Source organism: Salvelinus alpinus, chromosome 25, assembly GCF_045679555.1.
Source record: "Salvelinus alpinus chromosome 25, SLU_Salpinus.1, whole genome shotgun sequence".
Classification (NCBI taxonomy): Eukaryota; Metazoa; Chordata; class Actinopteri; order Salmoniformes; family Salmonidae; genus Salvelinus; species Salvelinus alpinus.
The window spans coordinates 9,950,964-9,967,329 of NC_092110.1; the positions used below are offsets into that span (position 1 = coordinate 9,950,964).

Sequence of the window (16,366 nt, forward strand, 5' to 3'; positions counted from 1 at the left end):
AAATGATGTCTGAGTGTTGGAGTGTGCCCCTGGTTATATTACTAAGGAACTGGTTCCGCAGTCTTTTTTTTGTTTATTAACCTTTCGGTCAAAGTGTTACCTGAACTTAACATTTTGAGTTGGCCCAAACGTAGCTCCAACATGACAAAACGTATGCAAAACAATCTGTCAACTTAAAATGATGCATTTGCTCAAATAGTCTCATATGTTCATTCAACTATAAAATTATTATTTGGGCATTTTACCTAAACAAAGGCAGTGGAACTAGTTACACACACGGTGTGTAATGTTTTCAAATTACATATTTGACATACATTGACATTCATGATTACATTGTGCATGTTCATGTATACGGTAATTCATATTCAACATGTCATCACCTGGGATTTGAACTCAAAACCTCTTGGTTAAAAGCATTCCAATCTTCAGTGATGAGAGAAGAGTCAGATGAACAGATGAACAGATGAATTGACACAGACATGGTGTCGTAGCAGGAAGATAGGAATGCCATGAACCAAGAGGTTGCGAGTTCAAATCCCAGGTGATGACATGTTGATAATAATTACTGTATAAATGAACATGCACAATTGAGTCATGTATGTCAACGTGTGTCAAATATGTAGGCTGAAAACATTGTATGTTAAAAGCACAGTTTGAGTGTGTGCGTGTGTAACCAGTTGCACAGACTTTTTTAGTTAAGATGCCCAATTGTTCATTTATAATTGAATGAACACATGAGATAAGCTGAGCAAACACATCATTTTAAATTGACTGCATTTTTGACCAAGTTCTCAAGTTAGAGCTAAGTTTGGGCCAAGAGTTTTTAGTTCAGGTAACACTTGGACCTAAAAGTTGATTAAACAAAAAACATGGCTGTGGAACCAGTTACTTAATAATAATCAGTTGAAAGAACTACATTTGTGGGTGTTTTTGACGGTTTCTTTTTTTTTTTACAGTGTATTCATGTCAAAGTGGATTCTTCCATTCTTTTTTGGACATAATTTACAAAAACATACCTACCTAGATATAGCGGGAGTGAATTACCGTACCATGTATAATACTCTGATTCAAGTACTACGCTGCAATCTTTAAATGAGACAGAGAAAATCCAGTAAACTTGATGCCACCAGCGATGAGGGGATATGGGCCTGTGACAGATGGTCACCTGAAGGTATTCGTCAGAGATGACAAGGTAACATCTCCTGGCTGGTGGATTTATGATCCCCCAGATGGACAGGGGATTGATAGCCTCTCGGCTCTGTGATAGCTTAGAACAAGTCAACACTAATACATTATAACTAGATATCTACCACTGGTGGAAGGAAGTCACATTGAAGTATTTCACAACAGATTAGAAAGTATTACAAATTATAATATCGTTTTTAATCCGAGATTCAACCGTATGTTTTTAAGTGAAAATGTAGAAGGGCATAGAATAGAACACTAAGCTATCCATCACACTGTGATATAGGGTATAGCTCTCTACCATGCTGTCTAGATAATGTATGTCTACAGTGTTTATAATAAAACATTGACAGTTGTCGATGATGACCGGCCGTCTAATCTTTTATGAGAAAAGGTAACAGTTTATGCTTTACGCATGCCACATCTTGAAACTGACATTGTTGATAAATTGTTGACAAATAGTTCATAAACAGTTGATAAATAGTTATTTGAAATTCCCTTTATTACTGTACTTGTTCAAAATTGGTACCAACCGTTTAATAATTAATGATGAAATGTTTATACCATATAAACGAAGAAAATATCATAGGGTTTCTATTTATACTGTGATACAGACAGTATCCGTGTTTGCTGTATGATATGATCTGATATATATTCCATGATGTGTCCAGTGGAGCAGGCAGACTGCAGTGCAGCAGCAAAGAGCATGTGGCCCAAACCGCACCCTATTCCCAACATATTTGTGTACTAGTTTTGACCAGAGCCCACTATATAGGGAATAGGGTACCCTTTGGGATGCAACCAGAGAGTTTAGCAGCAGAGACTGGGGGGCTCTGGGTGGATTTAGCTGGGGGCAGGTGGGTTATTGCTGATTTGACACCTCTAGATGTGCTACAGTATGAAGCCGCTGGAACTCGAGCCCCTCGCTCCCATCGCCTCGCTCCTCTGCTCGCTACTCTGCTCGCCTCGCTCCTCTATGGTTTAGGCTGAGGCGAGAGGACTGTAATCCCCACATCACCTCACACAGACAGACACACAGACAGGGCAGAGCCGTCATCTCACCGAGACAGAGGGAGAGTTGAAGAACGCCGCCATGTCTGGACGCGTCTGGAGATGTGGAGGGGCAGGGCTCACACACACACACACATACAGACACACACACAGGTTGGGATGGAATTAAAGCCTGCGGAGGTGTAGTGGAGGATGGTGTTACCGAGGCTCAGAGGTTGGAGGGGAGGTGGGAGTTGGGAAGGCTAAGTTAGAAGACATGTGGAAATGAATCGGCTCACTCGGAGCCGGAGAGGAAGATACCTGGCTACTAACATAATAACAACATCAGCTAAAAAAGTGGCTTGGCATTTTATTTCCAATTCTATTTGATCAGATTTTTAAAATGTATTTACATTAGCATATTTTAGAGTAGAGTATCGTATAGCTAAATGTGATGACATTGAAATGTTACATACAAGTGGTTCCTGAGAGAGAGAGAGAGAGAGAGAGAGAGAGAGAGAGAGAGAGAGAGAGAGAGAGAGAGAGAGAGAGAGAGAGAGAGAGAGAGAGAGAGAGAGAGAGAGAGAGAGAGAGAGAGAGAGAGAGAGAGAGAGAGAGAGAGAGAGAGATGGGGTTGTATCTATATATTTTCCTGTGTAACTGTCTATGTGTTAAGGGTTGTGACACCCCCTGGCTAGTGTCAACCCCCCACCCCCTCTCTCTAACTGGGGGGCCTCTTGTCCTGACTGTTCATTTGCCACCGGTGCAGAGTGGCCTCGTTAATGTGATTCAAAGAGCTGGATCGGCCATCAAGCTCAATCAATAGCCGTTTCATTTTGCGCCATCTCTCAATGCCTTATAAAGAGGAGTCCGCTCGGCCTGGGCTCGCAGACCTCTCGTTACCGTGCTCCCAGGGGCACCGGAAAGCAGGGCAGCTCGCCGCCGCGCTCAGCAAGACTCATTCCCCTGAACACCCAACCCCCACCACAACGCCAAGTGCCAGCTGGAGCCCAACCCCAAAAACATTCAATTGGGAGCAGCTCCCCTCAGCGGCCCTGGAGCACAGGTTGACTGAGGAAAACAAGTGCGTCTGGTAGGGCCGTCTCAATCGATACTAACATTTGAAGCTCATCCCAGTAAAACATAACTATATCTTCTTTCCCCATGCCCCAAAATGACAAACGTGGCTGCCCTGCTCCACAACAAACCTCTGATGCTGGTGGAGATATACAGTATGTACACACACATACACACACACACGCAAACATGCATGCACACACACAGTCACACACACACAGTTTTGTACAAGGTTAGTGATAAAATACAAATGCATGTGTACTCGGTGTTCGTGTTGTTCGCATGAAGAACAGAGTATATACATGTTTATATGTTAATCTCTGTAAGCCTGTTTGCTTTTTGCATGTGTGTGCACGAGAGGGAGAGAGAGGCAAAGAGGGAGAGATATAGACAGAGAGAGCATGCTATTTTGTCTCGATCTCTATATTTTGGGTAGTGTCTGTGTGTGTGTGTGTGTGTGTGTGTGTGTGTGTGTCTCACCAGGTGTGTCTCCAGGTAGAGCTTGAGGCTGTCCATTTCAGCTTTGGGTGGCGTCCAGTTCTCTGTGGTCTCCAGGGCTTCCCTCAGCCAGCAGATAAACTCATCTAGTTTGCTCACAAAGCCCTAAGAGAGAGAGAGAGAGAGAGAGAGAGAGAGAGAGAGAGAGAGAGAGAGAGAGAGAGAGAGAGAGAGAGAGAGAGAGAGAGAGAGAGAGAGAGAGAGAGAGAGAGAGAGAGAGAGAGAGAGAGAGAGAGAGAGAGAGAGAGAGAGAGAGAGAAAGGGAGAGAGAGAGAGACAGAGAGAGAGAGAGCGACACAGAGAGAGAGCGACACAGAGAGAGAGCGACACAGAGAGACAGAGGGAGAGAGAGAGAAAGGGAGAGAAAGAGACACACAGAGAGAGAGCGACACAGAGAGACAGAGGGAGAGAGAGCGACACAGAGAGACAGAGAGAGAGAGAAAGGGACAGAGAGACAGAGAGAGAGAGGTAGGATTGTCAGTGATGCCACATCCACAGACACTAAAGTCAATCTACAGCAGTGACTCCAGTCCTGTTGTTTAGTGATATTTCACCTCTTGAGTTAAAACTACCAACATTGGGGTGAATTGATTCAAGGGCAAAACTTGATTTCAAAAGGAGAACATTTGATAGTTGAGGGTATACACATCAGTTTATACACACAAACAACGGGTTGATGGGGGAGATTTCCCGTCAGTAACATTGCCCTTGATCAGTTAGAGGTGCTTAGTCAAAGAGGGGAGGACGGAGGAGAGGCTTGCTGTGTGGTGTGTGACTACTGCCATCCGCTGGCAAGGAAAGGAAGCAACTTGATTCCAACACAGATTGACAACGGTCTCTCTTCACCTTCCTCCCTAGCATTCCTTTCCTCTCCCTGAGCAGAAGGACAGAGACAAGGACTGTGGCGGGCGCTGGCGCGGGCGGTAACTAGCGTGGTATTTCAGTAATTACTACCTCAGATCTGTACATCCAGTGTTTCAGCCCCTGGTGTACGGTGTATAGATGCAGTAAACCTTGACTCATTGAGTGGTGTTCAGTAATTGCATTCATGACCCCAGAATTCAATATGATTATATTTCTCTCACTCTCCATGGCAGGCCTCCTGCTCATTATTTGACAGTGATGAAAATCAAAGTTATTGATATAAATGACCTCTCTTCAGATGCGGATAGAGCCCCAGTATTGACGTTTTTGGACCTGACTTCTTAGACAGGCTTTGATGTGGTTGTGGATGGCTGGGTCTGAGGCAGGATGGGGCTGGGTCTGAGGCAGGATGGGGTCTGAGGCAGGATGGGGCTGGGTCTGAGGCAGGGTGGGGCTGGGTCTGAGGCAGGATGGGGTCTGAGGCAGGATGAGGCTGGGTCCTGGCAGGCTGGTACATAGGGTGTAGCATCAGTGTCATCCCAATAGCAGGGCCTAGATGGTGATGTTAGTGTAGTGGGGACTGATCATAGCCCAGGACCTACAGTATCTCAGTCACTAACAAACGCTATCCCTCCCCCTCTGTTGCATATTTCTCTCTTTCTCCCTCCCTCTTGCATATTTCTCTCTCTCTCTCTCTCATATCTCCCTCTCTCTCTCATCTCTCTCTCTCTCATCTCTCTCTCTTTCACGTGCATCTCTCTCTCTCTCTTGCATCTCTCTCATATCTCTCTCATCTCTCTCTCTCTTTCGCGTGCATCTCTCTCTCTCTCATGCATATTTCTCCCTCTCGCATCTCTCTCTTGCATCTCTCTCATATCTCTCTCATCTCTCTTTCTCTTTCGCTTGCATCTCTCTCTCTCTCTCTTGCATCTCTCTCTCTTGCATCTCTCTCTTGCATCTCTCTCTCGCATCTCTCAATCTCGTATCTCTCTCTCTCTAATCTCTCTCTCATCTCTCTCTCTCTCTCTCTCTCTCTCTTGCATATTTCTCTCTCTTGCATATTTCTCTCAGGCTCAGCTTGCATCTCTCTCCCTCTCTCTTTCTCATTTAAAAAAATGCATTGCATTAATGTCCTGTCTGCGTGCAGTAGGCTAGCAGTAAGCTGCTCATATTAGCCAGTGAGATAGGTACATTACAGCAGAATTGTCCCAGTCAATGGAAATCAACAGACACTGAGACTAGAACACAATCCCCCAGGACAGGGACATTATGTGCGTTTCCTTTTCATCCTCCCTCTCCACCAGTAAAGCTTTCAACCAAGATGAATACACAGCCTCTGGTCACAACAGCATTAACGGCAGGGCCTAGCGTGTCACAGAATGGGTTTGTGGGCCAGTGTAATGCGCCAGGCAGGCAGGCAGGAGGAAAAGCATATGAATAACATGAATGAACAACATCCCTTCTCTTCCCATCTATCCCCTCCGAACTTCTCCAAGGGAAAGAGAGAGAGAGGCAGAGAGAGAGAGAAAGAGAGAGAGACAGGCGGAGAAAGGAGAGAGATAAAAAAAAGAAGAGAGGAAGAGAGAGACCGAGAGAGAGGAAGGATGGAGGGAAGTAAGGCTCTGCTCGTCAGTAGCGTCACACTTGACTAGGCCCCTGAGACGCTCCCAGTAGAACCTTCAGCTGCCAGCTGTCTGTTGCCATGAGGATGAAGTCATCTCCAGAGGCCCGCATGCTAATGTAATCAATCACCTCCCTGTGTGACACGTATCATCTCAGGTGGTGCGCCTGGCTGCCTCTCTCTCAGCCTCACAGCCTCAGCTTTTCTCTCAGTCCCAGCCTCAGCCCCAGCCTCACAGCCCCAACCTCAGCCTGGCTGCCTCTCTCTCAGCCTCACAGCCTCAGCTTTTCTCTCAGTCCCAGCCTCAGCCCCAGCCTCACAGCCCCAACCTCAGCATGGCTGCCTCTCTCTCAGCCTCACAGCCTCAGCTTTTCTCTCAATCCCAGCCTCAGCCCCAGCCCCAGCCTCACAGCCCCAACCTCAGCATGGCTGCCTCTCTCACAGCCTCAGCTTTTCTCTCAATTCCCAGCCTCAGCCCCAGCCCCAGCCTCACAGCTCCAACCCCAGCCTGGCTGCCCCTCTCTCAGCCTCACAGGCTCAGCTTCTCTCCCAGCCTCACAGCCCCAACCTCAGCCTGGCTGTCTCTCACTCACTCTCACAGCCTCAGCTTCTCTCCCAGCCTCACAGCCCCAACCTCAGCCTAGCTGTCTCTCACTCAGCCTCACAGCCTCAGCTTCTCTCCCAGCCTCACAGCTCCAATCTCAGCCTAGCTGTCTCTCACTCAGCCTCACAGCCTCAGCTTCTCTCCGAGCCTCACAGCCCCAATCTCAGCCTGGCTGTCTCTCTCTCTCAGCATCAGCCTCTGTCTCAGTCTGAGCTTCAGCCTCACAACTAGGCTTGGGCAATATACCATTTATACCGTATACCGGGTATTTCGAATTAACTACAGTATTTTTCAGGGGCTGCAGGGGTGCGTGCTACGCCACTGCTTATAACTAGTTAAATATAGTTAAATATAACTATAACAAATCTAAGATGTGTCAAATAAATTATATCCATCTCAGGGCTCCTGCTATGCATTTGGTTTGCTGACTTGCTAGGTAAGTGGCTAGATGTCAAGATCAAGCTTCTTGGTTACAGCAGAGACATTCAATCCCCTCCTGGATAAACATCTCTGTTGCCTAAATTGTTTTGTGCATCCCCAATTTTTTTATATACAGTTGAAGTCGGAAGTTTACATAGACCTTTCATACACAGCACAGGGCGGGGTTCAGACCCAGGGACTCGAGCTTAATGATGAGCTTGGAGGGTACTATGGTGTTGAATGCTGAGCTGTAGTCAATAAACAGCATTCTTACATACAGTTGAAGTCGGACGTTTACATACACCTTAGCCAAATACATGTCAACTCAGTTTTTCACAATTCCTGACATTTAATCCTAGTAAAAAATTCCCTGTCTTAGGTCAGTTAGGATCACCACTTTATTTTAAGAATGTGAAATGTCAGAATAATAGTAGAGAGAATGATTTATTTCAGCTTTTATTTATTTCATCACATTCCCGGGTGGGTCAGAAGTTTACATACACTCAATTTGTATTTGCTAGCATTGCCTTTAAATTGTTAAACTTGGGTCTAACGTTTTGGGTAGCCTTCCACAAGCTTCCCACAATAAGTTGGGTGAATTTTGGCCCATTCCTCCTGACAGAGCTGGTGTAACTTTGTCAGGTTTGTAGGCCTCCTTGCTCGCACACACTTTTTCAGTTCTGCCCACAGATTTTCTATAGGATTGAGGTCAGGGCTTTGTGATGGCCACTCCAATACCTTGACTTTGTTGTCCTTAAGCCATTTTGCCACAACTTTGGAAGTATGCTTGGGGTCATTGTCCATTTGGAACACCCATTTGCGACCAAGCTTTAACTTCCTGACTGATGTCTTGAGATGTTGCTTCAATATATCCACATAATTGTCCATGTTCATGATGCCATCTATTTTGTGAAGTGCACCAGTCCCTCCTGCAGCAAAGCACCCCCACAACATGATGCTGCCACCCCCGTGCTTCACGGTTAAGATGGTGTTCTTCGGCTTGCAAGCCTCCCCCTTTTTCCTCCAAACATAACAATGGTCATTATGGCCAAACAGTTCTATTTTTGTTTCATCAGACCAGAGGACATTTCTCCAAAAAGCACGATCTTTGTCCCCATGTGCAGTTGCAAACCGTAGTCTGGCTTTTTTATGGCAGTTTTGGAGCAGTGGCTTCTTCCTTGCTGAGCGATCTTTCAGGTTATGTCGGAATAGGACTCATTTTACTGTGGATATAGATACTTTTGTACCTGTTTCTTCCAGCATCTTCACAAGGTCCTTTGCTGTTGTTCTAGGATTGATTTGCATTTCTCGCACCAAAGTACGTTCATCTCTCGGAGACAGAACGCATCTCCTTCCTGAGCAATATGACGGCTGCATGGTCCCATGGTGTTTATACTTGCGTACTGTTGTTTTTATAGATGAACGTGGTGCCTTCAGGTGTTTTGAAATTGCTCCCAAGGATGAACCAGACTTGTGGAGGTCTACAATTATACAGTTTCTGAGATCTTGGCTGATTTCTTTTGATTTTCCCATGATGTCAAGCAAAGAGGCACTGAGTTTGAAGGTAGTCCTTGAAATACATCCACAGGTACACCTCCAATTGACTCAAATGATGTCAATTAGCCTATCAGAAGCTTCTAAAGCCATGACATCATTTTCTGGAATTGTCCAAGCTGTTTAAAGGCACAGTCAACTTAGTGTATGTAAACTTCTGACCCACTGGAATTGTGATACAGTGAATTATAAGTTAAATAATTTGTCTGTAAACAATTGTTAGAGAAATTACTTGTGTCATGCACAAAGTAGATGTCCTAACCTACTTGCCAAAACTATAGTTTGTTAACAAGACATTTGTGGAGTGGTTGAAAAACGAGTTTTAATGACTCCAACCTAAGTGTATGTAAACTTCCCACTTCAACTGTACATACATCTATTATTTTGTTTTAAATAGCGCCCCTTGTTTGCACATTCGGTAATACCGTATACCCCGGTATGGTACAGAAACGGTATGACGATATGAAAATCTAGATACGTCAAACCCTACTCACAACCCCAGCCCTAACTTCTCTCTCTGTCCCAGCCTCAGCCCTAACTTCTCTCTCTGTCCCAGCCTCAGCCCTAACTTCTCTCTCAGTCCCAGCCTCAGCCCTAACTTCTCTCTCAGCCCCAGCCTCAGCCCTAACTTCTCTCTCAGTCCCAGCCTCAGCCCTAACTTCTCTCTCAGTCCCAGCCTCAGCCCCAGCCCTAACTTCTCTCTCAACCCAGCCTCAGCCCCAGCCCTAACTTCTCTCTCAGCCCCAGCCTCAGCCCCAGCATCAGCCCCAGCCCTAACTTCTCTCTCAGCCCCAGCATCAGCCCTAACTTCTCTCTCAGTCCCAGCCTCAGCCTCAGCCCTAACTTCTCTCTCAGTCCCAGCCTCAGCCCTAACTTCTCTCTCAGTCCCAGCCTCAGCCCTAACTTCTCTCTCAACCCAGCCTCAGCCCCAGCCCTAACTTCTCTCTCAACCCAGCCTCAGCCTCAGCCCTAACTTCTCTCTCAGTCCCAGCCCTAACTTCTCTCTCAACCCAGCCTCAGCCCCAGCCCTAACTTCTCTCTCAGTCCCAGCCTCAACCCCAGCCCTAACTTCTCTCTCAGCCCCAGCCTCAGCCCCAGCATCAGCCCCAGCCCTAACTTCTCTCTCAGCCCCAGCATCAGCCCTAACTTCTCTCTCAGTCCCAGCCTCAGCCTCAGCCCTAACTTCTCTCTCAGTCCCAGCCTCAGCCCTAACTTCTCTCTCAGTCCCAGCCTCAGCCCTAACCTCTCTCTCAGCCCCAGCATCAGCCCCAGTCCTAACTTCTCTCTCAGTCCCAGCCTCAGCCCCAGCCCTAACTTCTCTCTCAGTCCCAGCCTCAGCCCTAACCTCTCTCTCAGCCCCAGCATCAGCCCCAGCCCTAACTTCTCTCTCAGTCCCAGCCTCAGCCCTAACTTCTCTCTCAGTCCCAGCCTCAGCCCTAACCTCTCTCTCAGCCCCAGCATCAGCCCCAGCCCTAACTTCTCTCTCAGCCCCAGCCCGTCTTAATCTCTCTCTCCGCCCCAGCCTCACAGCCCCAGCCTGGCTGCCTCTCTTTCAGCATCAGCCTCAGTATCAGCTTCCACCTCAGCCCCAGTCCTAACTTATCTCTCAGTCCCAGCCTCAGCCCTAACTTCTCTCTCAGTCCCAGCCTCAGCCCTAACCTCTCTCTCAGTCCCAGCCTCAGCCCCAGCCCTAACTTCTCTCTCAGTCCCAGCCTCAGCCCTAACCTCTCTCTCAGCCCCAGCATCAGCCCCAGCCCTAACTTCTCTCTCAGTCCCAGCCTCAGCCCTAACTTCTCTCTCAGTCCCAGCCTCAGCCCTAACCTCTCTCTCAGCCCCAGCATCAGCCCCAGCCCTAACTTCTCTCTCAGCCCCAGCCCGTCTTAATCTCTCTCTCCGCCCCAGCCTCACAGCCCCAGCCTGGCTGCCTCTCTTTCAGCATCAGCCTCAGTATCAGCTTCCGCCTCAGCCTCAGCCTTCCATCCTGATACAGAGAGGAGAAGGAGGAGAGGATATGCTAATCCTCAGATTGTACGTGAACCATGGAGATGTCTGACTGTCTTGTACATATAATCCTATGTATTCGCCAAAGTGGCAACCTTAGTATCTAACACTCAGTAATAAGCAATGGAAAGATAAAAGGTGGGTTATGCATTACAGAATAATAACAACAATCATTTGATGTCAATTCCTTTTTTTCAATGCATAAAATGAACGCATTATATATGCAACAACACGTTGCTCTATTGATATGTGGGCATTGTAGAGGAGACGACGTGTGAATTCTATCTTTTTTTCCCAAAGAGAAGAAAGTCATAATTTTCCGTTCCTGCCAGCAGGTGGCAATAAAACCCCACTGTGCTAATCAGGCTTTACCAACGGGAGAGATTTCACTATGTGACTCACTGACTAACAGTGGAGATAAATAGGAAGAGACCGTCTAGTCAACAGACTGAGAATGCGTCCCAAATGGCAGCCTATTCCCTATTTAGCGCACTACTTTTGACCAGGGCCCGTAATGCTCTGATCAGAAGCATATAGGGAATAGGGAGCCATTTGAGACATAGAGTATTTACATGGCAGAATAGCTACAGACCGTGGGAAACTACTGACTGGACCCGACTGAAACTACAGATAACATTCAATATAACTTCAATCATATACTGTGGAGAATGTTGATACTAAAGGATTATACAGTACTAGTTATGTTTAGGTAGGATTCACAGGCTGGCTCTTATTAAACCCTACCAACATTGACATTGTCCAGGGCTGTGGAGAAAATGGCATTCAGACATCTGTGATGGCAGAGACCCGCTGGGGAGGATGAACAGGATTCCATGGAGTCACTCAGGACCGAGGCTCATCAGGCCTGAGGTTCACTGACTACGGAGGAGAATATAATATCTCTGAAAGGCAGCAGCCTCTATTGAGGGCCCCTCGTGTTAAAGAATGACAGCTCAATAGTCTCTCTCTCTCTTTCATACTCTGTCTGTCTGTCTGTCTGTCTGTCTGTCTGTCTGTCTGTCTGTCTGTCTGTCTGTCTGTCTGTCTGTCTGTCTGTCTCTGTCTGTCTGTCTGTGTCTGTCTGTCTGTCTCTCTCTGTCTGTCTGTTTCTGTCTGTCTGTCTGTGTCTGTCTGTCTGTTTCTGTCTGTCTGTCTATCTCAATTCAATGTCAATTTAAGGGGTTTTATTGGCATGGGAAACATATGTTAACATTGCCAAAGCAAGTGAAATAGATCATAAACAAAAGTGAAATAAATATTAAAAACTGTACAGTAAACATTACACTCACAAAAGTTCCAAAAGAATAAAGACTATATACAGTGTTGTAATGATGTGCAAATAGTTAAAGTACAAAAGGGAAAATAAATTAACAGAAATATAGGTTGTATTTACAATGGTGTTTGTTCTTCACTGGTTGCCCTTTTCTTGTGACAACAGGTCACAAGTCTTGCTGCTGTGATGGCACACTGTGGTATTTTACCCAATAGATATGGGAGTTTATTTAAATTGGATTTGTTTTCAAATTCTTTGTGGGTCTGTGTAATCTGAGGGAAATATGTGTCTCTAATATGGTCATACATTTGGCAGAAGGTTAGGAAGTGCCACCTCATTTTGTGGGCAGTGTGCACATAGCCTGTCTTCTCTTGAGAGCCAGGTCTGCCTTCGGCGGCCTTTCTCAATAGCAAGGCTTACGGAGTCTATACATACAGTAGTCAAAGATTTCCTTAAAATTTGGGTCAGTCACAGTGGTCAGGTATTCTGCCACTGTATACTATCTGTTTAGGGCCAAATAGCATTCTAGTTTTCTGTTTTTTTTCTCTCTCTCTCTCTCTCTCTCTCTCTCTCTCTCTCTCTCTCTCTCTCTCTCTCTCTCTCTCTCTCTCTCTCTCTCTCTCTCTCTCTCTCTCTCTCTCTCTCTCTCTCTCTCTCTCTCTCGACTTCTCTCTCTCTCTCTCTCTCTCTCTCTCTCTCTCTCTGAGTATATTGTCCTGCAGATTTCCTGGGTCTCTTACTCTCATCAAATCATCAATTAGCTCCCAGCTCCTTCAGAGACTTGATTACATGCTCTTCATTATTTACCTAATGGTCTAATTACATCGTTGGATGGGAGACATTAACATGAGAGGCAGACAGGAGAAGGAAGGTCGCAAAGCACTGGTTAGTGGTTTCTATGAGGCTACTCTATGTGAGAGTAGAGAGAAGACAAGCGAGCAATGTGTTTCACTAAGCTTTTGATGTGCTGGCTGGGTTTGTTGTCAAGTTTGATTATTTTGATTATGTACATATAAGAATTGGATCAGAAGATACAGGAATGCAGTATGCTTTCTACTTGGCAACAATTTGCTGAATGATCCTCAAAAGCAGGTTAAACCGTCTCCTCTGATGTGTAGGTATTAAAGCATTGTCAAATAACTTCAATCCTCCGTCTGACGGTGGAGGAAACCTTTCCTTGTACGTTGTGTACTAATGTCATATTACCATACGCAGGGTGACAGCAATGATTGATCTGTTCATAAATCACTTCATCAATACTGCACCTGTCACTTAACAACTGACCTTTGAATATCTTTTTTTTTTTTTTACATCTCAGCAATTTAGCAGACGCTCTTATCCAGAGCGACTTACAGTAGTGAGTTCATACACTTTCAGACTTTTTTTCGTAGCCACACGGGTCAATATGTGTCGACATTTGAATTCATATAGACACCATCATTATGAGCAGGAATGATTTAGCAACACTTTCTAGTTGGGTATACATGAACGTTGGAGCCATCTACTGTAAATGTCAGGTACTAGAATAACCAATGCTTGAAACAACAACATCCTCACAGTAAAACTGTTTGTGACAGAAGCTGTGGCTCTCCTTACCTCGATCTTGCCCCATATGTCTGGGTGGTTGTCGTGGTGCTGGATGTCATCCTGTAACTGTTGGATGAGGGGTTTACACTGTGTCTCTATGTGGGGGGCCATGGTAGTGGTGGTGGGCTGCAGCGGTAACCTGTTGCTGTCTCTCCTTCTGGAGCCAGTAGAGCTCCCTCGGGTCTCACCGGAGCTCCAGCCCCTGTTGTTGTCTCTCATCCTACTCTCCCCGGAGCTCCAGGCCTCGTCCTCAGACAGTAGGTCACTGAGGGGGCCCGACTCAAGGCTCTCATCCAGGGACGGAGCCATGTCGCTGGACGAGGTCGGCGAAAAACGCCCCATCCCCACCCGGAAGGGCCTCTTGTAGGGCTGTTGGAGGCCCACAGTGGGGTTGGGGCTTCCCGGGCCGTCGCCCTCCCAATCTGAGTTGACCTCAGTCAGCTCCCAGTCGTCCACATCCTGGATGGACTCGTGGTGTCCTTGGTGGCCGGGTCTCTGGGGCAGCGCCTTGGCCAGGGTCTCCAGCTTCATAGCCAGCATCTCTGTCTTCTTCAGCTGTGCGGGTAGAGCCAAGAACTCATCTGACCCGAACCACCGCTCCTCGCTGGGGTTAGGGCTAGCTTCGGCTAAGGCTTGAGCTTGGTGGTGGAGCTTGGGCCCCTGGGGCCCCGGGCGCTGGATGATCCAGTCGGCTGCTTTGGTGAGGGGACTGGAGTCCTCGCTGGAGGCCTCGTCATGGGATTCGTGGTCCAAGGGCCCCCTCATGGGAGAAAGTAGGGGGCTGTCTGTGTCTCTGACTGTCTGTGGATCATCCATGTCCCTGTTGCATTCCCCAGTGCCTGAGAAGGGGATGGGGATGGGGGAGATGTCTTGGGGGAAATGGCCTCCCCGCCCTGCCTCTGAGGAGCTCCTCTGCAGGGGGATGTGAGCTCCAGCAGGGCCCCCCTGTCTCTGGTACCGTCCAGCCTCGCTCTGTCTGCTGGCCTGCAGGTTCCTGTCGTTCATTGCATGCAGGCTGTTGTAGGACTGGCTGGCGTTGCTGGGGTACACAGCGTCCAGCTCCAGCCAGAACTTGGAGCGGTCCGGAGGGTCCAGGAGGGAGGGGGTGCTCCGGCTCAGGTCTGCCTGGAACTGAAGAGAGGAAGGCAGTGTGGATCTCCTCAGGCTGAGGCTGGTCTCAGTCTCTCCCTCCAGGTACATGGGCTTCTTAGGCAGGGAGGGCTGGGTGGGGGACACCTCGTTACTCACGCTGCCCTGGAGTGGGCGCTTGGAGAGCAGAGTGCTCTCGTTCTGGGGCGCACCGCAGTGCATTGTGGGTCCTGGTGCAGGATTGTTGTCCTCTCCTCCGCTACAGAGTGTGTCTCTCAGTCTCTCTATGTAGGTCCCTGGCTCCTCCTCCTCCTGCTCTGGGACGACCCCTTGGTTCTGGTTCTGCTTGACCGTGATGGTTAGCAGATCCACACTCTGGATGAGCTCTGGGAAGTCTCTCTCCAGCTCGGGGTAGCTACACCGGGGATCCTGGCCCTGGCCTGGTCCCCTGGTACCCTCCTGGTCCTCACTGGGGCTGTAGTCGCTGAGCTCGTAGGCTGTGATGCCACAGTCCAGGGAGAAGTAGTCCTGACTGCACTTAATGGTCAGCTGGCCACAGTCGTCCACTTCAGTCAGAGCATCCAGGCGAGCCTGGGGGGGGGGCACACGGAGGGGAGAGAAACATATGATTAACACACCACTTAAGTTAACTCCGAATATTCAAGTTACAATGCCTTAGATGGACAATCTGCAGTTCAAAACAACAACAAAGCGCCGGCCTGCCACTGTTTTGGTAAACAGCTGAGGGATGGAGCTGGAGAAATGTAACCACTCCCAAATTCATAGACAAAGATATGGATACAAGGACTGACCATCCATTAGATCAAAATTATAGCTTTAACCACGTTTTGAAGCTATACAGTGTTTATTTAAAATTGCTTATATTGCATAGTAAAACAAGCTGATATTTTGGGTTCTGATAGGGTATGACAGTTGAACTAAGCTCATGAGGGATTTATACGTTATACTCTTCAATAATCAAAGGCTGCATATATCATGAAATGAAATGTAAAAGCATTTATGTATCAATTGCAGATTGCCTCTTAATTAACCAAAAGGGGTTGTGTTTTCCAACATAAAAGAGGAGCAACTCCTAAGAGTCTACATTACACTACAGTAAATCAAATTGCACATCCATGGAGTCATCAGTAGTAATTCCTGCATGGGGCACAGGGTGGTGTGCACTGCACTCTATGTAAAAGACACTGGATGGACAGAAGCTTTGACGTGCAACTTGGCAATTTTTTCTTTCTCTCAAAATGTTTCTCTCCATTTACCTGGTGTTTTATGTACACAGTGTGTGGGAGTTAGTCTCCTCAACAAAAATGTACCAAAAGCTTAGCGTAGAGGCCAGGATATCCAGTGGACGACTGAAGAGAACAGCATGTCCTGTGGACAGGCCAGGAGATCCAGTGAACACACACACATCCTTCCATTGTTCTGTCTGTGTAACCATATCATTTAACAAGGCCTGCTCAGAACCTTAGCTAAACTTGCTTTAACTGATGACCCTTCCGTTTGGCATACAATTGAATAAGCAAAAAGAAGAAGAAAGTGCACTAGGAAACAAAGATAAATGATATAAAGGATGATAGTAAAAAAC

The 16,366-nt window shown here is 47.1% G+C and overlaps 1 protein-coding gene across 3 annotated transcripts in view; it reads right to left on the reverse strand.

Annotated features, from left to right (window-relative positions):
- Positions 1–16,366, reverse strand: part of LOC139553310 (A-kinase anchor protein 6-like) — a 189,133-nt gene that overhangs the window by 125,393 nt on the left and 47,374 nt on the right. For all 3 annotated transcript variants that reach the window (XM_071365507.1, XM_071365506.1, XM_071365508.1), the window contains exons 4-5: positions 13,684–15,354; positions 3,733–3,855 (exon numbers count right to left, since the gene is read on the reverse strand). In XM_071365507.1, the coding sequence (XP_071221608.1) occupies positions 3,733–3,855; positions 13,684–15,354 (1,794 nt within the window). The remainder of the gene's footprint in view (positions 1–3,732; positions 3,856–13,683; positions 15,355–16,366) is intronic.